At 47.7% G+C, this 16,436-nt stretch overlaps 1 protein-coding gene across 1 annotated transcript in view; it reads left to right on the top strand.

Annotated features, from left to right (window-relative positions):
• Window positions 1-4,304: 4,304 nt before the first annotated feature.
• Window positions 4,305-16,436, top strand: part of CACNA1A (calcium voltage-gated channel subunit alpha1 A) — a 163,363-nt gene continuing 151,231 nt past the window's right edge. Inside the window, exon 1 of the mRNA XM_074979743.1 lies at window positions 4,305-4,601. Within this exon, the coding sequence (XP_074835844.1) occupies window positions 4,306-4,601 (296 nt within the window). The 5' untranslated portion in view covers window position 4,305. The remainder of the gene's footprint in view (window positions 4,602-16,436) is intronic.

Genomic DNA, 16,436 nt, shown 5'->3' on the forward strand with positions numbered 1-16,436 from the left:
ACCAATTCAGTTTAGTACTACTGTTTCAGTGGCGGCAGAGCAGAGAGCCGCAGAGCAAGCCATTGTAATGGAATGCTCTTGCAGAATCCTGTTCACTTTGGAGTTCTGCAGAACTCCATCTGGGAAACACTGGTCTGTAGATCTAGGAACAAAGAGCATCCACTATGTTTACAAGATAAGAAGCAGCAACTTTGAAAAGGATTTGGGGGTCGCAGTGGATAATCAGGTGAAATTGAGCTCCCACTGTGAAGCTGTGGACAAAAGGCCTGATGCAATCTTGAAATGCATCAACGGCAGGGGCGTTATTTCACCTCTTCATCTGGCACAGGTGCACCCACTGCTGGAATAGGGTGTCCAGTTCTGCTGTGCACAGCTCTCAAAGCAGGTTGATAAAATGCAGAGGGGTCAAAGAAGAGCCATGGAACTGATTAAAGGTTTAGAAAATCTTCCTCATGTTGATAAAACCAAGGTGCTAGTCAGCTAATCAATCCATCTAAACAAATAGAAGGTGGAGGTGTGATTTGGTTACATTCTTTGGTCACAGCCTACCGGGGAACAAATTTTAGGATACGTGCTGCTATTTAGTAGTCTTCAGTCTTGCAGAGAAAGGTCTCACGTGGTCCTGGGGCTGCAAGATGAAGCTAGACAAATTCACTCTGGAAATAAGATGAAATTTTTAACACTATTACCACTGGAACAATTTATCAAGGGTCTTGGAGGACTCATTACTGGTAATTGTGAAGTCAAGATGGGATGAGCTCCTAAAAGATCTGCTCTAGGATGTATGCTGGGAAGCTCTTTAGCCTATGCCATACGGGAGTTGTACACGCTCACAAGCAGTGTTTGCTTTGAGCTGGGGGCTTGTGCAGCCACTCGGGAGAGATTCACTTGCCACTCAGGTGATCAGCAGAGTGCCCAGAGCTAGGCTTTTTGTTTCTTCTGGTGGTGCAGATTCACACATGCCTCAGAGCACATAAAAATTATTCCTCACCTGGACAGAAAAGTCCACACATGGATGGAAACGATTAGGGGAAACATCGCTCACAATGGTCTCTTCTGACCTTGGGATCTAGGAATCTCTGCACAGGCACCAAGAGTGGACACTGTGTGGATGACATGGTCTCAAAGAACCACAATTACTTTAGGGTAAAGATCACAGAATCACAGAGTTCTAGAAGGGGAAGGGAGCTCCAGATGTCATCAAGTCCAGTCCCCTCTGCTCATGGCAGGACCAAGCACCATCTAGATCATCTCTGCTAGGTATTTACCGAACCTGTTCTTAAATATCTCCAATGATGGGGATTCTACAAGCACCCCAGGCAATTTATTCCAGTAATTAACCACCCTGACAATAGGAGTTTTTCCTTATGTCCAACCTACACCTCCCTTGCTGCAAGTTAAGCACATTGCTTCTGGTCCTATTTTCAGAGGCTAAGGAGAATAATTTTTCTTCCTCCTCCTTGTATCTGTTCTTACTGTCCCCATTCGCCTTTCTGTGCCACCTGCTTCAGCACATAGACACCTGCAGAACTGGGGGCTCCCAGAAATCTATCCCTAGTACACTAATGATTCTATGGTGAGGAAAACACACCATATTCAGGGCCTGGCCAGCATGCCTCACTTAACCACAATCCTCCTCGCCTTCCATGAGAATTCTGCTTCACTAAAGCAGGGCAGGGTCAGGGCCTCAGCAGAGCTGATTCATGTTCAGTGAAGTGCTTAATGTCAGAAAATAACCCACTTCCCCATGGGCCATGCAAATTAATTCAAGGCAACTAAATGGCCCCTTGAGCAAGTCAAAGGAAGATCTGTTAACACTCAGAGACTAGCCATACCCCCTGCTTAATTTGCTCAGAGCAGCTGGATAAATATTTGCACATCTGTTTTAGGATTGGTTCCCCTCCCTTGGCCCAATCCTGGGAGGAGCTCAGCACTCTTAACTCCCAGATGAGTCAGAGGGAATCCAGTGTGTCCAGTCTTTAGTAGGCAACAAGAAACTACCGGGAGATCAGATTCTGCTCTGGAGTTTGTGTCGGGAGTGACTGTTTATTTCTTGCACGAGTGAACGTCTTCTGGCGTAACTGCAAGCAGGGTATGAGTCTGCACAGAGGGTAACTTGGACCATTATATTAAAAATACCCCACCAAGTGTTTTCATTTAAAATACTAACAAAGAGGAACACAACCCAAGCGCCTGGCTACAGGATCACTCACTTCTTACTCAAGCCAGCAGCTCACTGGAGGGAGGGGAAGGGAATTAGCTCAAACAAAAACATGACTCAGGAACTCCTCAGGATCTGGCCAGTGGAGTTTCTCTGGGTTTACACCAATGTAACTGAGCTCACAGAATCATCCCAGCAATTTTTCTTTCAAGGAATGTAGTGGTTTTGTTTAGAGTTTGCACAGATCACTTAGCTTCCCACGTGCATTACATCAGACACACGCTGGTTCTCCTCTTGCTCAGGAGTCCTGTAAATCAGGAGTAATTCTGAGTTCAAGGGGTTTAAAACTAGTGTAAATTCAGTGAAGAATCAGGGCCAACTCTCTCCTTTTTCCTGCCATCCTCCCAGAGACACAGGAGACCTGCACTGGTCTCAGAAACTAGTAATGCACTCTGAGGACTCTGCTTTCCATTACCCCAGACTGAATCCTCAGTCATTCCAGTGTGAGATCCACTATGGATTTACACTAGGGTAAGTGAGATCATGATCCACCTGGGTGCACGCATAGGGCAAACTGCAATTTGTTTCCAGGTTTTCCAAGCTGGGGGAGGGTGGGTGAGAGCAAAACCAGCCCCAACCTCCCTTTGCTCCCTCAGTCTCTCTCTTCTCCCAGAAACTCCACCGGGTTTGGCTGGGCAGCAGCAACAGCAACTGATTGGTCCCAGGCCATCATGTGCTAAGCCTTGCTCAGGCTTTGGGATGGTCTGTGCTTGCATTAAATTGATCAGTTGCTGCACATTATAGCTCAACCTGCCAGTGAATCAGATTTTTTCTTTTCCATTTTTTTTCCCCTCTCTCTCCCAGTCCCTCCCTCTCTAACACCGGTCTTATTTTAGCTATAACCCAGGAGGAGGAGGAGGAGGTGGAGGCATACAGGGCAGAAAAAAATACTAGACATTGCAGCATCCAGGAAACCCTTATGAGTAGATGGTGGATGGGACCTGCTACTTCTCCCTTCTTTTTCATTTCTGGATTTTACAGGATTTCTTTGCTGCATTCAACTCCAAGATGATGCAAAACTGACACACCCGCACGAGCACCAAAATAATAAGAATAATAAGGCAGAAGCAGAGACCGCTGGTGAAATTGCAACAGGGAAAAAAACAAACAAAAAATCCAGCCTACATCTTAAGAAGCTAAACAAGATCCCATTAGCCTTTTTCCCCTCTCTCCAGCAACATTTTGAAGACAGCAAGATGATGCACAAGTGAAAGCAGAGACCTGGGGGAGGGAGAATTTTTTTTTTTGGCTTTTTACAAATTATTATTTTCCTCCCTCTTGCTAATATTTTTGTGGGGTGAGGGTGAGGGTGACTGATTGGAAAAAACAGATGTTAGGGACCATTTGTTTTCAAGTGGGTAAAGATTTTTGCAGAGCAGAGCAGGGCAGAGGAAGGGTTGCATTTTTTATTTAGTTTCTAGTTTGTAAAAAAATTGCATTGCAAATATATATTTGCTGGCCCATTTTATTTATTTTTAGTGCACTTTCCCACCCCCAGGGCTTGAATTGAGGAGTTGGTGTGTTCAATTTATTATTTTTAATTGCATTTCGGTAGGAAGGAGCTGGTGCACTTGCTATATTTAATTGCAATTATTTTTATTTCTGTATTGACTTTGCTAGTAGCAAGGCATTCTTTTTTAAATTGCTGCTTTTTTTTTGGACTGGCAGTGCATTGCATTTTTTTTCTTGCAGTTCCTTTTCGCAGGGTGGCTCCTTAATTCTTTTTAGAATTGGAAAAAAAAATTGGGTGAGGGGGGTGCATCCACGAGGTGTTCTTATTTCTAATTGCAAAGCACCATTTTTGAGGGTGGTGCATTCGTTTTCCCCTTGCATTTTTTGGAGGGGGGGCCGCGTGTGTGTGGGTCGCCTCGGTTCCTTTCCTGAAAGGGGAGGAGAGAGGATCGAGGAAGGATGGCCAGGGTCTCTAGTGCTTTCACCGGCCGTGCTCCTGCCTGAACAGCCCCCCTCCTTCTGCTGCAAGCCCCCCAGCAGCAGCAGCAGCAGCAGCCGATGGGATGTGATCAGCTTCTCTTCTCCAGCAGCATCCTCAGCATCGTAACCCCCGGCCCTTTGCTCTTTGCAGGATGGCTCGCTTCGGAGACGAGGTACCGGCTCGCTACGGGGCTGGCGGCTCCGGGGGAGCTGGCTCCGGGGGCGCGGCGGGCGGTGGAGGCGGCCGGGGTGCAGGGGGCAGCCGGCAGGGCGGACCGCCCGGGGCCCAGAGGATGTACAAGCAGTCGATGGCCCAGCGAGCCCGCACCATGGCTCTCTACAACCCCATCCCCGTCCGGCAGAACTGCCTGACTGTCAACCGGTCCCTCTTCCTCTTCAGCGAGGATAATGTGGTGAGGAAATACGCCAAAAAGATCACCGAATGGCCATATCCTTTCTGTTGGAGACCCCCCCAAGCCTCCCCCCTTAGCTAGGCATCCCCAGGTCCAGGCATAGGCACCTGCAGACCAAGGCAGCTGCACCCTGTGATGCATGCGACCCCCCCACACCCAAGCAGCTCCCCCCACATGCATGTAATCACCACCTGGGCGCCTGTCTCTTCCACCTATTCATTTGCACCCCAGTTCATGCATGCTTCCTGCCACCTCCACATCTGCACCCCAGGGCACGCACGGCACCCCGCGTACACACCCTGCACCCGTGCAGCCCTGTCCCCCAAACATCTGTGCCCTCAGTGTGGCCATTCACCCCCCAGTCCGTGCATGTGAGCCTCCCCACATCCATGTACCCCAGCCCATTTGACTCCACCCCTTGAAGCTCACCTGACTCCTTCCATCTGCATGACTTCCTCTCCCCACACTGGACCCCTGCACCCCACTGCCCACCTCCCTACACATGCTGCCACATCAGCCCCAGGCCAGGTATCAGACAGCCCTAGGGCACAGTGTGCCCTGCACACCCTGGTCAGTCTCCTCCACTCAGGGTAAGGGGCTGTGGGTGTTTCATGGTCAGAGAGCATTTCCCCAGCATGAGGGGCTCAGGGCTTGGATTGCAGACCGGTCAGAGGGTGCAGAGGCCAGTCTGGTGAGTCAAGAGTGGACTGGGGTTTGGGGACTTCCCCTGCAAAATGGTGGGTAGATAGATACCCAGAATCCACAGTGGCCATGGACCTTCCAGTGAGAGGCAGCGCGAAGTGGAAAGGGGAGCAGTGAGCCTGGGTTGTTACCACCGATGAGAGGGCCTGTGTGCCTGGTCAGGAGAAAGAGTAACAGGGTTTCCTTGGTGAACCCCTCGCTCCAGAGAATAGGGACCCATGATCTATGGTCTCTGACCACTGCTTCCCAGCTGGAAGTAGAGGAGCAGACAGCACAGAGTCCAAATATGGCCCAAAGGGAGGGGCCGGGAGAAGGGCACATGGGAGGTCTCAAAAGCAGTGGGAAATATGAGCATGACTATTGGCTGATAGGCGGGTAGGAAACTTGGGCCCTCACTTCTGCTGCCCACAGCCGTTCTGCAGCCACAGCAATGCGTGAAGGGGGCATGTTTGCATTACACAGAAATTGGACCTATCAGTACACAGGGCCAAACTCTGCTCTCGCTGACACCAGTGTCAGGCCAGAACCATGCTGTCAGTGTAGTGGGGGAACTGGCTTTACACACATGTAACCAAGAGCCAAATTTGGCCCTCGGAGATAGAATATTGCCCCGTATGTATTACACCCAGAAAGAGAGCGCGATACAGTGTTTTATTTGTGCACTTCTGCATGCAGAGTTACAACATGAGGGGCATCTAAAGGCCACTTCCCTCTGCTACATGGGCACAGCTCCCACTGAAGCCAGCAGCAGCTATGCCCATGGGTGCAGAATCAGGCCCTGGAACCACACATTGCCTTGGCAGAACAGCACAAGGATTGCACTTGCAACCTTTCATCTGCCCCTGGATGTACAGTTAATTTCACAAGTGGGGTGGGGGGTCGGGAGTGAGAGGTTGGAACTAGGAGCCACTTCTGGGGATATCTGCAGAGTGTTTCCATTGGAAGTGGTTTCCTTGCTGGGTGGAGAAACCGAGAAATTGCTCTCTCTGCATCTGATGCTTCAACTTTGGTATGTAAATGCCTTAGGGTCTAGTGTGATTTTTTACTTGTTTGCCGTTATCTAGAGGGAAAGCCAACAAGCTACACAGCCCCCAAACCCCACTGAAATACAGTCGAGGAAGGCTGCCCTGTGTATATCAGAATGCCCAGGTTTCAAATGAACATTTTCCATTCATAACATGGTTGATGAAGGTCTTGCATCCCTTGAAAGCTTGCTGTAGGTTTGGCGGTGAGCAAGATGCTTTGGTGTCTGGATGCGAGAAGATAGCTCCCTATTGCATTATGAGTTAACTGGATAATACAAACCCACACTGGTATAGTCGCCTGCAAGTATTTGCATGTGTTGTTAGTATCTGATACCATTATGTCAAAATTGTGTTGTGAAAAATTACCTAAATGGGACTGTTTGAAGGTTTTGTTTGGTTTTTTTTTGGTAGAAGGTCTCTTTCTAGGAGCAATTTCTAGATGCATGTGTCTCCCCTCTGCCTGGCTCAAAAAACCCCTGAAATATGGCCCCCAGTTTTGATGCCAGGTTCTAATTTTGTTGACACCTGGGTAAATCTGGAGCAGTTGCTTTCAAGCAAGTGGAATTATGCTTGTGTAACTCAGATCAGAATCTGCCTCTCCGTTCCTGGGGTGCACCTGAGCCTTGCACGTACTTCTTTTAAATTAGAAACAGTTTAGCTATTCATACCCCTGATAGCTGGCTAACTGAGCATGCTCACTGCAGTGCTTAGACAGTATCCTGATGAATGCTATAGGAAACAGTAGGATGGATGGTTGGATAGGTCTCTGCTACCATCTTTTTTCCCTACTGTTTAGGGGGGCTCTGGCTTTGGGAGATATGCAGATTATTATAACGTGTAATTTTCTGGTGCATAAATCTTCTGTTGCCTCAGGGAGAATTGGGAGGACCAATCAAAAGGCGGGTTTTTTGCTGGGCTGAGTTTGGAACCATAGAAGTTAGAGACAGAGAAAGGCTGTTTGGTTCCATGTAGGCCGTACTACCCATACTCAGCACCGGATAATTCCCTACAGCTGCTTTCTAATGCTTACTTTTACTGCCTTAATGTTCAGGGTTTTGGTGCAGGTGTGCCAGTAGCCTGCAGATCTGCATTATCAGATTATGCATTAGCCACTGGCAGGAGCCCTCCACTCCGAGACGGGGAATCTGGGCACAAGACGGCAAAGTCCTAAAAACCCCAGGGAATGCAACATGCAAGGCTGCTAACGGAAAGTCTCAGAGCTGCCTGAGATTGACAATAGGTGAGAAACTTGGAGGCCAGCTCTGGGCTTTCTGAACTTACCCTCTTTTGTGCTTAGATTTTGCCATTCAGATGTTTTGCTGGGACTGATGACTGTACAAGTCTGGGGCTACTTCCAAAGAGCAGCGATATGATACCTCATCATAGCTGGGTAAAACAAGGACAGAGGGAGAGGTTCAGAATGCAGTTATGCTGGTGTGAATCTGCATTGCATGGAACAAAGTGGAGTAACTCCAGTTTTAGCATGCAGTAAGTAAGATCAGGATCAGCTATTGAGTTCCTAAGTGAGAATTTATGTGGCATTGTGGAATTATATTAGATTTTAAAGTACTAGTAGTGCTTTTTTGTTAAGGTTTTATGTAACAGCATTTGAGTATATTTTGGAGCGGACATTAAAAACAGAGGCTTCAGAAGTGTGTAGTGGATAAATCATGCACTGTGGGCATGCAGACAGATGTCCAGAAAGAGTCACTGACCGGTACCTGTTTAATCAGCAGCTTAAGGTTTTATATGGTTGTCTGAACCTTGCTGTTATAAGCAATAACCATGATATGCATTAAGTGGCTATTGAAAATATCTATTTAATGCTTACAAAGAAAACTCTTTCATATCCAGCATTCCATCACTTGGAGCTCTCGAATAACTGGCATTTTAACCATAAGTAAATTTTAGTGACATTTTCCATAAGTACAGTAGAGTGAAAGTAAATACAATAAAAACAGTAAATACCGTGTAAGTTTACAGTGCACAATACTCCTCTTGTTGGTAAATGAAGTACTCTGCATGCATTTTTGTTTGTTTCTTAATATCTAACCTTGGTTTTCTTTAGTGTTATGCCTTGCTAGGTATACCTGTCTATTATCCAGAAAATGTGAATATCCGTCAGCCTCCTGGTCCTGGGGCTCCTGAATATGGAAGAGATTACTGCATTAGTAAATTCAGGCATTACAAAATTTACTTACACTGATTGAATAGGAATCTTTCCCACGTGTGGCCCTCACCTTCTTGAAAGTTAAGGTCTCCTTTAAGAAACAGTGCCCTGTCCTTAGGGTAGGGAAGAAAGACTTGGAGTGTTGTACTAAGTGTTTTTCTTAGTCTGCAGAGACTGCAGCAGTGCCTCTGTTGCAGCTGACAAAAGCTCTCCAATGTAGAAACTGGATGAGAGTTTGGTGGTGTTGTAAATGCTGTGGGTAGAAATGCAACTCAAGGGAATCTGCCATTTTCAATCTGCTGCTGCTTGGGAAAGCTCTGAGGAGCAGCAGGGAGGAAGCATCAAGGCCTCTGGAGGAGAATGAAAAAAGAGGCCCTGATTCTCCTCCCATTTATACCAGTAACAGCAACGAAGGGTCCTGTGGCACCTTATAGACTAACAGGAAAGTTTTGAGCATGAGCTTTTGGGAGCACAGACTCACTTCATCAGATGCTGGTCCTCATGCTCAAAACTTTTCTGTTAGTCTATAAGGTGCCACAGGACCCCTCGTTGCTGTTACAGATCCGGACTAACACAGCTACCCCTCTGATACTTGACACCAATTTATAGCAGTGTAACGCCATTCCTTTTAGCTGAGAATCATTCCTGATTTAAACCAGGGTGAGGAGGAAGGTCTGTCCTAAAGTTTGTGGAAGGGTAGGAGAGAGGAGGCCTCATGCTAGCCCTGCCCCTCATGTAGCACCCAGGAGGACGTGGAGGAAGAACTCTTCCTGCCTCGTGCAGGTGGGCTGTGGGGAGACGGAGGCAGACCCCAACTAGCCAAACATGGAAACCCTTTGACAAAGTGAGGTGTGCAAGGACTTTATTCCCCTGGTTAGGTTGTGTGTCTTCTACTGACCTGTAGCAACCTGAGAGGCGTGCCTCAGTTTCCCTAGGCACTGTATCAGTGCGTAATGGGGGGTGGGAGTTGCGGTGTGATGACTTCTGACACATACTCAGTGGCCCTCATGCACTTTGTAACCTAGGCAGCCAGTGACACTTTTCTTCCCTGGGAAAAAGGACAAAGGAGGGAGAAGGGGCCTGGCAGGTTTGAAATGGAACTGGGCTGTTGAGTGGGGCAGTCTCATCTGGCTGGAGAGGGAGGAAGGAGGGCCAGGACCCTGGCTTGGGGACCCTCTCTGGAGCCCCTCTCCCCACAGTGGATTGTACAGGTGGCTTCTGGTTTCTATGATGACAGGTGTTCTTCTCTGCATCTCTGTCGCCTAATAACCCTTCTGTTCTCCCTGCTGAACAAGAATCACATTTGTCTGTGGATGGGGTGCAGGCCCTGGTGCTCCCCACATTCTGTGACAGCCCCTGAGCAGGAGCCAAAGAATGCACCTTGGTAAGAACCCCAGAAAATCTTCCTGTTCACAGCAGTGCAGTAGGAGGCATGGCATCTCACCTGGACGCTGCCCCTTCTAGATCGGTCTGTGACTAGTAGATTTATTCTTTCTGCTATTGGGTATTAGTCAAATTTCCTGTCCTTCCAGCTGGGTGTGGGATTGGGTTGGTGAGAAAAGGAAGTACAGTATACATAGATTGGAAATAGCACCTTCTGCTCTGTGGTTGTACAGCACCCAGCACAGCTGGGTCTGGTCCATGATGGATCCAATCACTACGGTAATATGCTCACTAAATAATGGACATCCTCTAGCACAGTGAGGTCCTGGTCTACACTGGGGGTTTTTAGCAGCTAAAATTATACACCTAATAAAGTAAGTGCCCTGCACAGTGGGGTCCTTTGTGGGCCTTGACTGGAGCTACTAGGTGCTACTGCAGTCCAAGTGTGTGTGTGTGTGTGTGTGTGCGTAAAAGAGAAGACACACTGTGACCTGTGGTAGAAGAGAAAAAGTGGAGTGAAGGCAGGGAAGACAAGATGGTCACAAAAGCCAGTGGCAGCAGCGGTAGCAACAGGACTAGATGAATAGTATTTTTCAGGGATATTGTTTGGTGGACCCCACTAGGCTTGGTTCATAGATCCCTGCTGTTGGTGATCAGTAGCTGATGAAATACCCATCAGTGACAAAACTATTCCATCACACTGATGAAATAACTGGATTAACATAGGCAACAGATAGTGTTTCCCTTTACTTATCTTGCCCTAGCAGTTAACGTTTTAAAATTTATATTAACACTCAGTTGGAGAAGGGTGGCCTTAGGGTTAAGGCTCTGGACTAAGGCTTAGGATTTGACCTTGGTTAATTTTCTCCATCGTTCTGTGCCTCAGTGTCACCCGTTGTAAAATTGGGATGATGCTTTCCTTCTCTCACTCTTATGTCCATCTAGTTTGGGGTGGGTAATAAGCAGCTTGGATGTTGGCTGCAATTCACCAGGGTGAATTCACTGGTGCTTTATTTACCTGGATATCTGAAGGTATGGTCACTTGCAGTGCCTGTTGGTCACGGATCTCTGTTCCTGACCAATGGGAGCTCTGGGAAGTGGCATGGACTGGGACACCACTTTCCACAGCTCCCCTTGGCCAGGAACAGTGATTCATGCCCAGTGAAAGCTGCAAGTGGCCATACCTGCTGATGCACAGGTAAATAAAGTTCCAGCAGCCTGCCAGGGACTAATCCTGGTGAAGTGCCTTTGGCTTATTGTCCATCCCTGATCTAGACCCTGATGCTGCAAATGCAGGCATGCTGAACTTTACTACGGGGAGTGGGTGTGTTTGTGTTTGGAGGTTCAGGCCCTTAGGTTGCAAGTGGGTTTAACACCATCTTAAGTGAGACATCGGAGGGGGGGTGAACCTAGGATCTTCAGACCTAAAAGTATAAGTGGCTGCAGGTCCCCATCTAGGGCTGTGACCCACACATCTCCTGGGAGGATTAGGCACCCATGGAGTACTGTAGCACCCCCCCCACCCCCGCAGAGGCTTACATGACCAGTTTGGAGGAGGGACTGGGTTGAACTCCTTTAGTTCACAGTGCCTCGCTCGGTGAGGCTCCAGTCTGGGTGGAGCCCTTTAGGCTCTGCTGTAGTACAAGTAGGATCGATCAGAAGAAAGTTGGTTGTCAATATGGTACAATTAAATGAACTACAGTAAGCAGCATGCAGCTGTTTTATTCCCTGGAATTGTAATGGGATGGGTCTGGCAGGAGGGGATTTGGTGGTACAGTTATTTTCACCCTGGCCAGCTGGCATGATTTCGGGGCTGGTCTTAATGGGGCAAGTTTTTCAAATAAATCAAGAACAAGGCCTGAATTCAAAGCCCATGCAGGTCAGCGGAAAGTCTCCCTGGACTTCAGTAGGCTTTGCATGTAGGCCTTCAGATTCGGACGTGTTTAGATCGTGCAGGTTTCCAGAATGTGCTTGTGTTTGTGTGTGCACGCACTGATACAACTTAATATGTACATCACACTAGCCCCGAAAGAGTTGTTACGCTAAGCTCTGTACACAACCATAGGTGTACACAGTCACTGCCCAGAGAGCCAACACACCACACAAGCCTAGGGAAGGGTAAAAGATCAGGGAGAGGAATGGAATCCAAGCTGTAAAGGCCAGACATATGGGAATGTTTCATTTTTTAAATACAAATGAAGCAGAAGTAAGCCATGCCCACCTCCATCTCACCTCTGTCCATGGGCTGGCTTCATAGAGGCATTGCAACTGAGTTGAGTCTCGAGGAGAGCTTGGGGCTTGTATATGTATCACCTGGTCTGGGTGGTGTCTCAGCCTGGAGAGCTTCTTGTGAAGCAGTAGTCTGGATTTCCTGTTAGGACCTTGGCTTCCCAGGACTTAAAAACTCAGCCATAAGCCAATTTGCTCTTGGCTAAAATGCACACTGGAAGATCAGCCCAGGAGCATATAGTGTGCGTCTGTATCTGCCTTTCTGCCTCTGGGTTTAAAAGATCCATCCAGCTAGTGAGATGGCTCTGTCTCTCCAGGAATTCCATTGAAAACAGATGATTGCCAAACCAACTTGTGGGACCACTGCTAGCTAAGCTGAACTAGCCCTAATGCTGATCTCTGACAAGAACTGGCTCGAGTAAGAAGGCCAGGCCCTGAAGGCTGATAGACCTTGGTTTTGTGGCACCTGATGGGGGAAAGGGGAAGAGTTCCACCTTCCAGGGAGAACTCCAGGCCTCCCCTTCCCAGCATTCCAACCAGGGGGCTTGCTTATATTGCCCTTGCTCTTCGAAAGCAGCCAGATGACTCAGATGAACGAGGGCTGCAGGTCAAAAAAAGCAGCTGCTCTGCAAAAACACGACCCAGATCATTAGCCCGTGAATACTGCTGTCTGTGAGGCAGCTCTTACACATTGCAAAATTCATCCCCCTCTATTGAAGCTGTAAGATTTCCACTGTCTTTTGGCTCTTTAGATTGCACAGTTAATTTAGAAAAAAAATCACAGGCCTGATTCTCTCCATCCTGCCTTTTGCATCATTTACGTCACTGAGGGACAACCTGGCCCAATGAGTGGGCCACATGAGTGGGCCTCCTTCATCTCACTGAGCCACAAGATTGTCCTAACCAAATGTGGTGCCCCAGGATAGGGGTGTTTTGCTAACTGCGCTTGCATACCTAGGACTTGTGGAGTGAACTACAGCAGCCTTTTCACACGATGCAGAGGGAGTACACGCTCTCACAGTCAATGTTGCATGCAGTCAGCACACAACTCACTTCACGAGCCCTCGGTGGGCCATGTGGACAAAACCCAGCAGAATTTGGCAACCCTGTGTGTGGGCAACAATTAACAAAGTGTCTCTCAGTGGGGCGCGTGTGGCCCTGGGGCCACAGGTTGCTCACCTCTGAGTTACACGCATTCAAAGTGGGTGCAAAATGTCATCACAGCAGAACGGTTATTTATATCCTTTCTGCCCAGGTGTAAAAATGCACACAGCCTGATTCAGCCTTGTCCTAGCGGAGCACCCGTGCAAAATGAGTGCAAAATGCTACCATATCAGTGCAGCTGCTTTTTACACCCATTTTGCACTCCCTTCTCATTTATATCCTTAATGACTGAAGGTTCAGGGCACCTGTGAATCAGGCCACAGGTAATTGAAAGTACAAAAATTGTCCTTCCTTATGTTACTTGCATCGGAGATTATCACAGTAAGAGCTCTGTGATCCTGCATGTTGGGAAATAGGGGGTGCTGATTAATCCAGTATTCTGAGTAACAGAGTTAACCCATGAAATGCCAGTTTTCAAAGAGTGAGAATGCAATGACATAACACATAGAACAGCACGAAGGTACTCACCGATCCAGTAGTAGTACGTACTGCAGGGTGGTTGGTTTCTCGAAGCGCTTGAGTGTATACAGGTAAAGTTTTCTGTACAGCAGGTGATCTTATTACACTACGGATCACTAGGGGCAACATACACCACGATCACAAAAAATACACTTAAAACTAAAACAATACTGAACATGATTTGATCTTTCTTTGATAATTCAGAAAGCACTCCAGGATCTCGCAGACCCTTACTGTCATCATTACCAATATCAATTATTGCGGTAGATGCAGAAGGTGTAGGAGATTGGGCTGAATCTGTAATGACTCTGTGACGCACTGGGAAGCTGCTCTTTTGTAGAAACCTCTGATTTCAGCTTGCTTAAAAGTAGAGTGCAGAATATGCCCTTGCATAACATATTGGGCAGTGCACTAGTCCTGGTTACTAGACTGAAGCTTTGCATTGGGGTATATCAGAAGTGCTGGTTAGTTGCACTTTATGGTTAATTGAGTGGTGGATAACAAAGCTTTTATTGTAAATGGAAAGACTGAAGACAGTCAGGTCTGGGTCCTCAGTTCCTACAAATCAGTGTTTTACAACAGCTGAGGATCTGCCCCTCAGTGTCTTTTTCACTGTTTTAGACCTGCTGCAAATTTTTGTATATTTCACCAGCTGTGGAGAAAGGTGAGCTGGGTTTTGATTTGTTTCATAGTCAGTTTTCCTGTTCACACTGTGCCCTAAAGCATGGACTGCTAAATGGGAATGCTTATTTTTAATAACCATTTCTGTAGGAATTACAGATAAAAATAATGCAAATGTTTCTCTTGCTTTTAGTTTTCCTACAGCCTAGTTTTAACAGAATCCGTGTTCTTGCCCAAATCTGAGCAGACAGTGTCTGTAGCAAAGGCTGCTGTTTGGGTGGTTTGGGGTCTGCTTTTAACTAGCATGGACTGTGCGGGTGTTCCTGATTCTGATCTCATTTATGCTACCGTGTAGCTGGAGGCATTCCTTAGGAGTCTAAGGGATAAACTTCAGCTTTATCAGTGGTGTGGCTGGGATCAGAATCTAGCCCCAGGTAGGCAAATTAATGACCAAAATGAAGATAGCTGGTCTAATTTCGATATCATGCATGCTGCTTTCATGGCATTCATTTTTTGGCTTTGCAGGGGGGATGTACCAGCGGTAGTGGTAGTACGATACAATGACCCATGCAGAAGGTGGCTAGCTGGAGGTAAATCCGTGTTACCTGGGTGGCATATCCAGAGAGGGTGAATGACTGCTGGGGTGGAGGATGATGTGCATTGTCAGGAATACATCAAGCTGTGAGGTGGCCTGTGTGAAAGGAGGGGCAATCCTTTGGCCAAAGTTTGGTTAGAAAGCGGTGTACAGGGAGGTGTGTTAAACTGTCATTCCCCTCCTAGGTATGATCAGCTCACCATTGTCTGCCATCTGCCCAGGCCATGGGAAATGTGGGAATGTGGCAGCCCCAGCTCGGGAGATTTGGTGCAGACTATTGAAACTCCTGCTTTTAGCTCTCAGGATCTCTGGCTTGGCCATGGTGTGTGGGGCAAGATGGTGGTTGTCACAGATGCATGGGTAGGTGGCTAACTTGAGAGATGGTATGGCCTACCTGGGACAGCAGTGGCTTTGGGATACTGGACACCTTGGTTCTATTCCTGACTTAGCTATTGTGTGACTTCAGAGAAGCCACAGCCTCAGTTTTCCCATGAGTAAAATGGGGATACAGGCGGAAACTTTATTTGAGACACATAGCTAGTAAAAGCCAAAGTTAAAGGTGGTATCTGTGGTGTTGTTTGTCTGCTCAAGTTCAGTCTCTCCCTGTCATATTATGCAGACTCCTATACTGTCATACATACTCTTATAAGGAAGAAATTGAGCCAGGGTCCATAATTCTCAAAGGAGCCTTCCTGCAACAGAGTAAGTGGGCGCCAAGCCAATGATCCATCCTTCAGCTGGCTTTTCCAGCCACTCTGGGCATGTAGGCACATTTGGCTGGACCACACTCCATTCCCGGTGAGGCAACAGCATCTTGCCAATGGGGCGAATTCCGATCTCTGCCCCTGACTTCCGGCGATGTAGCTCAGTCCTTAGCAGCAGTAGCAGGAGGTCGGGCTGCAAAGACCTTGCAGAAGTGTTTGGATCTTGCTAGCGGCATACAGTCCTCTCAGAAACTGGTTTCTGCTGAGGCAAACAGTGCCTAGAATTACCTGCCTCTAGAGTTCTTCCTGATTGCAAAAATTAAAGCTCCCTTCTCCCTCTGCCCCCACCCTTCTGCATTTCTGACCAGGAAGAGCCACTGGGGACTGTCCCATCTGCGAGTAGAAAGACAGCCAGTGGCAGCTTCCACCAGGGTTAGCTTTAAGAGGGACGATCTTTATAAGGTCATGGGGTATGCAGCACCTGCAGGCTATTGTTACAGCTCTGAGCAAGGGGCTCAGCTCTGCTATTACAGCAGCACTGGGTAAGACTCAGTAAGGGCCATGCCATCCAATGGGGGTTGCATCTTCTCACCCTTGCTGCAGTCCCGCTGTGAGTTGCTGGCTCAAAAACAGTCTGCAATCTCTGTTGACAAGTCAGTCAAAGCCACACAAAACTGCAGATTTCCAGGATTGTTTAGGGGTTGAAGCAGAGAACAGTGAGGTGGGAGCACTGACGCTAGGCCTTACGGGGAAGGGATCATATTCTAGCAGTCAGGGAATGGGTCTTGGAATCAAGACGGCAAGATTCTTTTTTCTGC

The sequence above is a fragment of the Carettochelys insculpta genome, chromosome 29 (assembly GCF_033958435.1).
Source record: "Carettochelys insculpta isolate YL-2023 chromosome 29, ASM3395843v1, whole genome shotgun sequence".
NCBI lineage: Eukaryota > Metazoa > Chordata > Testudines > Carettochelyidae > Carettochelys > Carettochelys insculpta.